Raw genomic sequence first — 12,643 nt, 5'->3', positions numbered from 1 at the left:
TATGAGGGCAAATAATGATCTAATTATTGGGTTTTCAGCCACAGACTGCTGATTTCATAAAATCATGAATGTTGCTTAATTACATATAGGCTATAGTTTAGGAAAATACAAGCTGTAGTTTAGGAAAATAACAAAGTTACAGTTCTGGAATGTGGTTGTATGTTAGTAATTTTAGAAGTTTTAGTAATTGAAAAATCAGGGATTGTTTTTTGGTCTCATTATCAGATGGTAGAAAAATAGGTAGCCATTCAAAATATTGACATTATGTATATTCTGTCACATCATTTTGTATTACAAGGGCATTTGTAATTGATCACTGTTTACAACTCAAGGCTATGCATACACACTTATTAAAACAATGATCACATTCAATAGATCTTAGGCAGATATCTCCTTTGTTGTGAGACAGGTACAAGGAATTTGTTTTCTTGAGACTTGATATTTGATAAGTAACACTTAGGAAAATTTATTGAAAGATGAAGAAAGGAAATTTGAGGTGTTAACTTCCATAAATACAATTGTAAATATTAATCAGCCATATATGATTTCATTCCCTGTTCAATTTTCCTTTTAAATCCAAACTCATGTAAAAATTAAAGAAATATGAGAATTTATTTCACTCATTTGTCATGCAATTAAGTAATAATAAAAATCCATTTAGGGCTGGAATTGTAGTTCAGTGGTAGAGTGCTTGCCTAGCATCTGTGAGGCACTAGGTTCGAACCTTAGCACCACATTAAAAAAAAACAACTTAAATAAAATAAAGGTATTATGTCCATCTACAACTAAAAATATTTTTAAAAATTCATTTGTTATCTAATAAATTTATTTTAGAAATTAATTTATTGAATAGTAATTTTACTGTAGATCATGGTTTGTTATTATGTGTGATCTGCCTAAGGCTACTTTTAAATTTGCAATATCCCTGATATTTATGCCACAAATACATGAGGTATTATTAAATTTATAACTTTTAACTCAACAATTATTTTGATGCAATATATACTCCTTGATCCCATAGGTTATTGTTGCAATAAAATTGATAGTATCTATGTTAACTATTGGCATTATTTGATAAAGTTGTTTTAAAATGCATTCATTTAAGTGATATATTTATGGAAGTGTAACTGTTAAATTGTATGTCATATTTGGTTCACTTGCACTATATTCAGTTGTTTTCAAGCTTAAGTGCATGATAATCATCTGGGGAACAGAATAAAATGCATATTCCTAGACTCAGAAAATCTCATTCTCAGTAGGTCCTGGGAAGGACCCATGAATATACTCCTTTAAAAAACCTTTTATTACAGACTGCATATATACCTTATTTCACTGCATAATTGTTGAAGATTTTATAACATTTTTCCCCAAAAGTGGGGTGCATGCTTTTTTGAAGAAAAAAATGGGCTGGTAATACTTAAAAATCATTTGTTGCTAAACTGTCTTTGGTGCAACATTAGAATTCACAGGATACTTCTGAGTATACATTAATGTGATGATTATACGGTGAAATATGACATTTTAATAAACACTGATTAACAAAGGCGGTGACATACTTATCAACCTGTGCCTTCTGGTTTTTCACAATGCTGGCTGAAATGGGAAAAGGGAAACCTTCCTAGAGATGCAGTACTTAAATATACTCATTCCCTTGGAATGGTACTACTTTTCAATGAAGGTTGTATATATCTCTTCAATGTGTTACTAATTTGGTTATTCTAGTTGGTGGAAAAATACTAGAACCCTTATTTTTAATGGCCTATGAGTTATGAGACTAATACCTAGGCAATTTACTTAACCTCTTATTCAGCAGTAAAGCAGTACTAGCTTTGATTTGTGTAGTTCTTCACAAAATGATGTTCACCAGACATTATAGCATGTATCTGTTCTGCTTGTTCACTGGGATATGATGAGAATAAAACAAAGCAATAGAAATAAAATCATTTTTGAGAGAAGAGAAAAGGTGATCTTAATATATAAGTCATACTGATTAGAAAGTCTGTAGGCTTGTGGTTCACCATATTTTTTTTTCAAACAGTTGTATGTTCCTATATAGACCAGGAACACATAAAGAGACCTACACAAGTTGTTTCCTAGAACACTAAGTTGGAGCTTTTATAAGTTTATGTGTTACTTTTTCCTCACTGAATTTTCCCCAAAATATACCATCCATATCTTTTCCAATACGTATCTTTGCTGGGGGTTATTGAATTCATAGGAAGAGAGAAATGAAGCTGCCCAGGGAAAGAGGAATTAAAGGAAGATAAAGACAGGGAAGAAAGAAGTGATCATTTATAGTTAAAAAAAAGTGATTGATTTTCTTTTGTGAATGTCAAATTGAGCTTGATCAAAATTACATTTATGTAATTCTGAGAATGTTAGGGTGAGGTTGTGACTTTGAAGAACAGAACTCACTTGTGTGTATTTTCCCCTTATGTTTATGGGGAAAAAATCTGTCATTAATGATTACTTTATATCTAGATTTTTAAAAAAAGCCTTTTGAATGGTGAAAAAAATGAGCAAAGTTTGGATAATAATTCAAAACTCATAATAGTTAAAACTTGTTATTTTTGAAGCAAGGGATAGGAATTGTGACTGAGAGGACAAGGCATCTGATTGTTCACATATAAAGAACATTGTGTGCTTGTGACTCTGACAGCTATTCAGGTCAAAGCTTTGAGGGATTTTGACCTTATGAAGCAGTTGCATGGCAAGAGATCAAAGCATGATTAAAATGAGCTGTGAGGGCTGCTCTCTTGCATTTTAAAGTCAGGTTTGGCTTGAATAATACCTGGACACAAGCTGAGGATGTTAAACTTGATGAGAAGGCAGTCTGAGAAAATAGAAATGCTTTGTCTCTGAATGTTGGAAAGATAGTAACTCTTGTTATGTGGATACTTAATAGGGAAAAAGAGGGCAAAAGAAAAATATCCTGGGTTGACTTCTGTGAAAGCCCAAATGATCCTATACCTCTCCCTATTTTTTAAATGTATATACTTGTTGAGACTTGGTTTATTTTTTCAAAGCCATGACACTAAAGAATATATTCTATGTTGATTATAATTATGAAATATGATAGAAATCCATTCTAATGGGGGAAATAAGATATAATTTAAGTGATTTGAAACATTATGCCCATTTAAATGAAATAATATGCACTGTGTAAAGAACATATTTTTGAAAGATTTTAAAATTCATTATGATAATTTATATTAAAGTTGGACATGAGGGACTTAGATATAAAATATATCTCTCCAGGTAAGTCTAAAAGTTTTATAGTTTTATGACATCTTAGCAGAATAAATATCTCCTTTCATGGGAATAAGGAAAATTCTATGACTCAGATAAGTTTTAGGATCTCATTCCCATTTTGTAAATATTTTGCTACATGACCAATTTTGCAGTATTCTCAACTTGAGCAAAAATACCTTAAAACTAATATACTCAGAATCCCTCTCTCCTTGAACATGAACACTGATGTTCATTCTGTGTATCTGTGCATGATACCCAAAAAGGAATATGATCATTATATATATATGTATATACCTATTCTATATCATTTATGTCCTGCTGAATGATTTAGCCCTTAACAGACACATGGCTAATGTAAAGCATGGCTAGATAAGCCAGTGATTCTCATTATTCCCAAATGCAGATTGAAGGATGCAATCTATTAAGGTGGAAATTTATTTGTCCTTTTTTCTAATTCAATTTTTATTCTTTAAATATTTTAATTTTTACTTGTGACAAAATATTTTATATTCACATTCTGGCTATATCCATTCAAAGCATTCATTAGGCTGTATCCACTCTCAAAGCATTCATTAGATTGCAGACTTATTGATATATGTGATGTAGTTACAATTGGTTTGCCTCTATTCTTTTTTTACTAGTAATTTTAATTAAAATACTCGAAAGGCTTTTAGTTGACAAGCCTTTTTAGTCATTTCTGAAAGCTTGCCAAGCCTTAGAAGCCTGCTGCCAATTAAAAAAAAAAATATGTTTTTATAAAAACTAGAATTAAAACAAAATTCCTTCACTTATTTTAGGATTCCATCTTGTTGAAATTTATGCATTAACTACCTCAACTTTTAGAGTGTTCTTTGGTTCATTTATCAGGGTGTAAGTTTTATTAGAAAATTTTGAAATTACAGTTCAAATTACTTTGGAAATTAATTATATACTTTTGCTACCTACAATTGTAAAAAGTATTTGGAATGGAACTTCTATAGTGGTGCAATAGGTTTATGTAATAAATTCATTACCTACAACAATATAAAACACTGTGAAAAATTACTACATTAGGGCTGAGTTAACTCTTGGAATTGTGAAAATTTAATACATTAAGGCTGAGTTAATTCTTAGAACCTCTCCTTCTCGTTTTACAAAATTAAAATTTGAGGATAGACAGATATCTATATGGTCCTCATAATCCTAAATGTCTAATGTTTCTATTTGCTGGAAATTTTGTATTAAAATTTGGATTACTGACAAGATTCCAACTCTCTCACTATATCAACTTCAGAGGCAGCTGGACAACGACTATGAAAATAAAATCCTCTTTCTATTTAAAATAGACTGGCCTCAAAAATTATTATATTTTACTCTTGAATATGTAATTAATATGGCATAAGGATATGATACTTAACATCTATATGATATATTCACTATCTACCGATAATAAATGAAATAACACATGAAGATAAATGTAAGTTCTTTTCCTAACTATGTACCTGATAATATTCATCACTAGTTATAGAATTTATTTCATTACTTCCATGTCAGATGGTATGTAGAGGAAGGTCAGGTGGATGAGAAAAAATAAATTACATTGCTTTTGAATTTTTGCAGGTGCAGTTAATTCATACAGTTGCTCAAATTCTGTATTTAGTATGAATCCAGAAGCTAAGATGTACTTCTTCTTTCTGACATATTTTGTACTAAAGATAATTTGAAATGAGGAACAAAATACATAAAATGGAAGAGACAGTTTTACAGAATGAACCTTCTTAATTATCCTATATTTTATTTCAAAGGGAAGAATGGTTTCTTTTATGATGTCTTCTGAGTATTTGACTCTAATTGTGCTCATGATTCCAATGTCAGTACCTATTCAAGAAGTTTTATTGCCTCATTATCAATATCAAAACAGGACAGTAATTAATATTAAAATTTAGTTACCAAGCTACTGTCATGAACTTTAGAACTTATTGTATGCTACACTTAGTTATGGCAGTTGCTTTGTACTCTTTTGTGAAATAGAGCATTTTATAACCTTGTGCTTAATAACAGCCTTCTTTGTGAGCACCTGATCTTTTATCCAAGGATTCTCCCACAGCTCAGCATATAAATCTTTTCCATTGCTTAGAGATATAAATCTTAACACCATCAGATTTTTATGCCTTGTGCTAACATGTTTGTGGAGATACCTTTAAGCTTGGTTAACAATTACCAGCTAAAGATGTTGTTACGATTGTGTAGTATGTTTTAAAGTGTAAAATTACAATGCATGAATACTGATTAAACATTAATGAACACTCAAAATGTATGTTTATACATATGTGTATATATGTACATATGCAAATATATTAAAACCTATATATGATTATATATAAACAACTTGGGAAAACTTTCCTGAAGCTTTGTAACTTTCCTATGCTTATAAAAGCAACATTTTGTCCAAAATATTTTGTGGTAGAAATTTGGAAACTCAAAATAATACAGAAATATATACTACACATGTAAATTATAATTTCTCTACTTACAATAGGTACCAGTGTTTATATCTTCCAATGTTTACTCAATGCAATCATGCAAACATTTTCCAAAACTATTGAAATAGTAGCAATATGTATACTTTATCACATTTATGTAGCATAATTTACTTAAACCATCACCTACTGACTTAATGTTGTTTCCATTATTTTACTGTTAAAAATAACCCTATGAACAGGGGAAAATGTTATATACAGCCTTCAGCAACAAAATAAATTGAAATGTTAAAATGCTCACGGAGGAAAATCTGCTTTTCTAACATTTCAAAAGAAATTTCATTGATTACTGTATGCTCAGTACATGTAGTTATTTTGCATACTGAAAATTTTCAGATGGCACACATTTCACAATTATTCTTGTGATTATTGCCTTCCCTGCTAAAATTCCTAAAGGCAAAGATTCCACTCTACTCATTTCTAAATGCCTTCCAATGTGTACCTGTTCAACTTAATTGGAATTTAATTGAAACATTACAGTTTAGGTGTTGGATAAATTATACAATTTTAGATTGCTTTGACTGAAGATGGTGTCCAAAGTCAGGAAACATTGAATTTAAAGTATCAGTCATATAAAGGTAGTTCTAGCAAAAAAACTGACAATATAAGACTTGGGAATGAGATTTATTAGAGTTGTGATTATCAGACTTCAAATGTTTTAAAACTGTCATGTAGAAAAAATACTTAATTTCTTCTGTGTTTCAAGATTCAAAACATATTTTAACTGGAGGAAGTCACAAGACTTCCATAAGTTGTTAACACCTTTGCCACTGAGAAAGATTGCTGCCATACTAAGGAAAACATTATCAGCTTCTGGAAGTAGCAAATTTTACAGTAAGCAGGAGGTTATGTTAAATGGCCTCCATAATCCCTCTCCTGTCTATATTATAATGATTCTAACACATAATTGAGTCATTTCTAAAATCCATGGGGAAATTTAATATATGACCAATTGTTTTATATTCTAATTATAAGGAGTAGGTTATGAGAATAGTTATTATTTTCTTATATATAATGTGTTCAACCTTGTATTTACAGGGTCAGTGTACAGTTGTTTTCTTATTTCTCTATCCCAAAAGAAATGAAATAGTATTTTCAATTATAATGTTGTAGTGATGAGAGTATAGAACAATTATTGATCCATGCCTTACTGTTGGTCTAATAAAAATTAATATTTTCTTCTTTTCATAAGATTTACTATCTTCTTAAATGCAGTTTCATATATATTATGGTGTAATTTCCCTTTACTATACCCTCCATAGGCATATCTATCCAATTTCTTAATACTTACCGATAATAAAATATTACTAATATATGTAGGAAATAATTTCAAAACTAATATTCAGTAGCAAAGATTAGATATAACTGTAAAAGAAATAGTTTTATAATTTCAGAATCTGCATTCTGCTGCCTGTACATTCAAAATTAGATAATCTCCTAATCTGAAAGTATTCTCTTCTAGGAGTCATTGTATGCAAAGAAAAGTGTGCTCATAATTAAAAAAAATTACAATAAAATGCTCTTGGAATCCAAATATAAATTACATTTTCTTTTTAACTACAAGTGAATTAAATTTGTTCATGTAATGGTCACTTTGTGTTGGATGCAAGTATGTTGTTTGTATTTTAAGCATTTAAAAAAAACAGTTGCTTTCTCTTTTTATGTATCTTATCATGGCACTATATAATTCAAGTTGCTTGAGGCTCAGTGATTGATTCTGAATGACTATGAAAATCTTAGAGAAGATAAAATGGGTGCTTCACACATGTAACAATTAAGTATCTCTTAGTGTCCTTTTATTGGTAGCCTAAATAGCTTATCAAAATAGAAATTCCTCCCCCTTCACCTATGTAAAGCTGTGGTTTGTATAAAGGATAGCATTTTACCAATATGTATGTCAAAGCTATTTTTACGTGGGGTACCATGGCAAAGGAATTCATCTCTTCACTGCTAATTGCCAATTTGGAAACTAAAATAACAAAACCCTGAGGCTTCTATCATTTCTTCCCTTTGAAGGGATCAGTCATCATTGGATGAGGGAGGGAGATTATTCTAAACCCTTCCCATATCTCTTGAACTTCAGAAAAATCAATAAAACTAATCTTGACCCCAGCCAGATTATTGGCCTTGTGCTTGTAACTTAAAGCTGATCCAATGCAGGCCTTTTGTTGTTTCCTTGGAAACAGATCTTCCAAATAAGTTGGATTACCAGAAGGGTAGTGTTTAATAACCCAAAGGTAACTTTATGGCCATAATATGAAGAATATTGGGAGTCAAATAATATGAAGAACATTGTGAGTCAAATAATATGAAGAATATTGTGAGTCTAATGTATATTATATATATATATATATATATATATATATATATATATATATAAAATATGAGGAATATTGTGAGTCATTATACAACTTCTCAATGCTGTGTATTGAGATGATGACTGTCCATGATTTGTGTCACAAACCATATTATTCCAGAGGCTGATGAACTGTCACACCCCCCCAAAAAAACAAACTATGAATGGAAAATTAAATTGATTACAAACTGAATCTCCAGTGATGAATTTGGAACCTCAAATATTGGAATATATTTACTAATTTAAAACAGGAGTATTATTCCTAGCATTCGAGTAATGTTGATCATAAAAACATGTATGAAATAATAGATACTTTGTTTTAACCTTATATAGTAATTTGAAAAGACATTTCATGTATTTGATTAAAAATAATTTATAACTATTTAAAAGTATGTGAAAAAATATTCATTTTACATGATAATCAAAACTTTTTATAAACCATTTTATTTTATATTTCTTGGTTTTATACATTTGCTTATATCCAGGTATTATTTTTATTTTTAGTATAGTTTTTTATTAGTTTATTATAGTTATATATAATGTTGGGGTTCATTTTACCATAAGCATACAAGCATGGAATATAATTTGCTTCACTTTAGTCCCTAGTAATTCCTTTTTCTTCCCCTCCTCTTGTCCCCTATTCCCTTTCCTCTTCTCCATTGGTCATCCTTCTATTTATTTATAGCTTTTTAAAAATTAGGTTACACACACACACATATATGTATTTTAAAATTAGGTGATATATATATGAAATTCACTACAGTATATTCATATATGTGTATAGGATAGTTTGGCCAATTTAATTCCACCAGTATTTTCATTTTAAATTATTAAGAATCTATTAGTAAACATCTGCAGTCTGCCACATGTTGGAATTTGCATCCAGATACTTGAATAAAATTTCTGTAAATGTTGCAAACACTTTAAAACAATGTGACATTATATATCAGAATAGCACCCTAAATTTTTCTCCTTTGCCCCTTTATTTCATATACTTTGACCAATAAATTTAAGAGGCACTAAATTTGCTTCTGGTTTTGAGATTTCCTTGCTTTGTTATTTTAGTCAACGTAACGAAAATCAGATAAAACAATTTGATTTGGGTTCAATATGGTGCTATTTTGATCTGAAGGTCAATCTACCAACAAGCAGGAACAGTTTCTCATTATTTTCCTTCACTACTCCAAGCAGTCTTTACTGAAGTCTTTCAAGCAATGTCTGACCTCTGTTTCAATACTTCTCACAGATTTCACAGACTGTCACCACCACTCAGCCATCACTAACACAGACAACTGTAATGGAAACGGTAACTATGGTGACCACAAGGGAACAAATCCTGGTAAAGCATGCCCAAGAGGAACTTCCACCACCACCTCCCCAAAAGAAGAGGCAGATCATTGTGGATTCTGAAATTAGGAAAAGGTGAGAGAGCATTTCATTCATGGCTTTACTCTCAGATGAAGATTCATTGTTAAGCATGAAAACTCATTTTACAGCTGTTTTGGTGGTAGTATTTTTGCTTAAACAGCATTTCTAAGTCTTCTTTGCCTGTAATGCCAGTTAATTCAGTGAGAAGAATAATGAGGTAAGTTTTAAAATTTACCCAAGAAATCATTATCCCAACAATAAATGAATGCTTAATGAAAACGCTGTTTTCTGAATTAAAAGAAGAAACCACAGGCAACATACTGCAATGGATACATTTTAATCCTGAAAGTGTCATTTTTTTCTTATAAAGGGACTGCCTGTTCAGTCCTTAGTTTTGCAATAAGTTGTCTTTCTTGAAGTAATAGAAAGTGCATTTTCATGAAGAAGTATACCTCTAATAGATGAGATCCATTCTGCTAGTTTATGAGAACATAATGTCTCAAGCTGCACATCCTAAATCAGGAGTAATTACAGAACAGATTTCCTGTTCTTTGATATTTATAAAGTCTTATCTTGAAGGTGCTAGAATTTTTAACTGATCTTTTTGTGGATATTTTCAACTAGATATTTTAGATAAGTTAGGTATTATGTAAATCTGTGGATATATTAAAATGATGGCAATAAAATTTCATAAAGGCAAAGCTAGCATGAAAATCATAAAAATGGTACAATTTTCATTTTATTCCAGTTATTGTAATTCTAAGATGAAGAAAGAACATTGGAATATGCTTCATTTTTCTAAGCAGCATATGTTCAGGAACGCATGGAACACTTGACATTAGAATTTGCGTATACCAGGGGGTAGAAGTATGGGAAGAACACATACCTAAAAATAGTGTGTCAGATGTTCTAAGCAAAGAAAAAGAAACATCTAGAAAAGTTATTTGAATGTGTTATTTAGGACTCCTCCATTTATTCATAACTTATGACCTCCTATTTCAAAGTAAATCATTGGGCCTTGTCTTCCTTGGTAGTGTCTGCTTGGTGGAACAAATTCTGTAGTCCAAGGGTCAGCAAACTAAGGCCTGCAGGCCAAATCCAGCCTATAGATTTTGTATGGATCATGAGCTAATAATTGGTTTTACATTTTTAAATTGCTGAAAGTAACCAAGAGAAGAATATATTTTGTAATATTTTCACATAATTATGTAATATTTCAATGTCTATAAGTGAAAATTCCGTGGAACACAGCTGTGCTTATTCAAACATGTTCTATATGTGGTTGTTTTCACATTACAAAGTAGTGTTGGAAGAACTGTAACAAATTGTATAGTCCAGAGAGCCTAACATATTTACTGTCTGACCCATCATTAAAAAAAAAAAATGTTGGTCCTTGCTATAGTCAAATGGTTCTCAAACTAAATGTTATCATTCAATTTGGGGCAACAAATTCCATGTACTGTACTCATGATGGTAGTTTAAATGTTAATGCTTATGGGTGGAGGAAAAAACAATAATGACACAAATAAATCAAGAAAGCTCTTACTGAATTTACTTTTTATTAATCCTAGTAGGATATACATTCATTTATTTAACATCAAATTAAATATTTGTCTATATACAATGCTTAGTTTGAACATGGATTTATGGATATTTTGTAAGAATTCAACAACTTTCCAATAGTTCTTCAAACTGAGTACAACCTAGATGCCTACTCCTCTGAATGCCTTCAGAGATTGCCTCATAGAGAAAGCAACAAAGCAAGTTGACCCATGTCAGTCTGTTTTCCAAAGGCTTATTCTTAGCTCTTGTTTTGACAATTTATTTGGTTACAAATGTTTATTTTGACTTGTTTTGTTTTCAGGACATTTGCTAGTTGTGAAATACTTTGTCTCCTAAATTCTTTTTATATCATATGTTCTTAGTAGTTATTGTAATTGCTAGAATTAGAGGTCCAAATTGGAATATAAAGATTCCTTAAATAAAAGCTAATACTTTGGAGGACTCGTAGTGTGCTCAACACTAGATTCAATGATTTAAGTTCATAGCATTTATTCTTCCCAATAACCCAACATACACATGGCTATTATTAATTCACATACAACTATAGAGTACCTGAGCTAAAATTTCAATTATGGTGGCTGGGCTACAGAATCTGAATTGTGTAATAAAATACATCTTTATTATGTATATGACTCAGGTGATCTTATTTCTTTGTTTGCCTTGAAGCTACCTAATTATACCTATTGTCCCAACGTAGTTTTATTTAGCACTAACTTTCAAATGTGTCCTGTTTTAGACAGCATAATCATATGGATATTCTATCTATGACTCTAGATTGAGGTATTTAGACTGAATAAAGAGAGCTAACATTTAGAAATTATTAACTTCAGTAATTGCTAATTGTCTATAGGATGGAATCTGGTTAAAATACTGTAACAGTTAAAAAGGCAACATGGAAAATGACATCTTATGTTAGCTAGTATCCTGCTCTCATTTCATGTGAGAATCACTAGCATTTCATTGTGAATACCATAATTTTGACAATTTATTAAACTCATTTCTTTAAAAAAATCATGTCATCTTTCAGTTGCTATGACATACCAGTCATCCCCTTACCATGTTTCACTTGACTTGTTTTTCTCTCTACCTTATTCCTATTGGAGTATCTCATAAATCCTTCTTTTTGCCCCTTCTGACTTCTTTATTTGAATAATCTCCTTTCATTGATTCAAGTCTGGTTCTAAGTGACTGACTCCCATATCATAAAACTTTACATTGAAAGTCTCCCTCAAATTTCAGCTTTAGAGTTCGAAAGTTATGATTTGGGTATTACCATTTCTACACCCAGCTGTTACCTCCATTTTAGATTTTTATTGCCCCAAATTAACCATATACACTTGTACGTTGCACACATATTTTAGTTATAATTCATACCCTTGGTATCTAAAGAAGTAGCAAATATTGGAAAAATCATGTCCTTTGGAATCAAAATTACTCAGGTTTGAAATTTGCCTGTTTAATAACTAATTTGTGATCTTAGGAAAATTACTTAAGGTCATGCTTCAGATTCAATATTCTCACTTTATAAAAACACTGAGTATTATGTATGAATCATTAGATATGGTGGCTATAACAAAATATGCAT

General features: G+C 30.6%; 1 protein-coding gene across 7 annotated transcripts in view; it reads left to right on the top strand.

Annotated features, from left to right (window-relative positions):
- Positions 1-12,643, top strand: part of Dmd (dystrophin) — a 2,062,171-nt gene that overhangs the window by 613,496 nt on the left and 1,436,032 nt on the right. For all 7 annotated transcript variants that reach the window (XM_071606751.1, XM_071606753.1, XM_071606749.1 and 4 more), the window contains one exon: positions 9,374-9,549. In XM_071606751.1, coding sequence (XP_071462852.1) covers positions 9,374-9,549 — 176 coding nt within the window. The remainder of the gene's footprint in view (positions 1-9,373; positions 9,550-12,643) is intronic.

This window comes from Marmota flaviventris, chromosome X (assembly GCF_047511675.1).
Source record: "Marmota flaviventris isolate mMarFla1 chromosome X, mMarFla1.hap1, whole genome shotgun sequence".
In the NCBI taxonomy this organism is placed as follows: Eukaryota; Metazoa; Chordata; class Mammalia; order Rodentia; family Sciuridae; genus Marmota; species Marmota flaviventris.
This window is presented reverse-complemented; position numbering and strand designations above follow the sequence as displayed.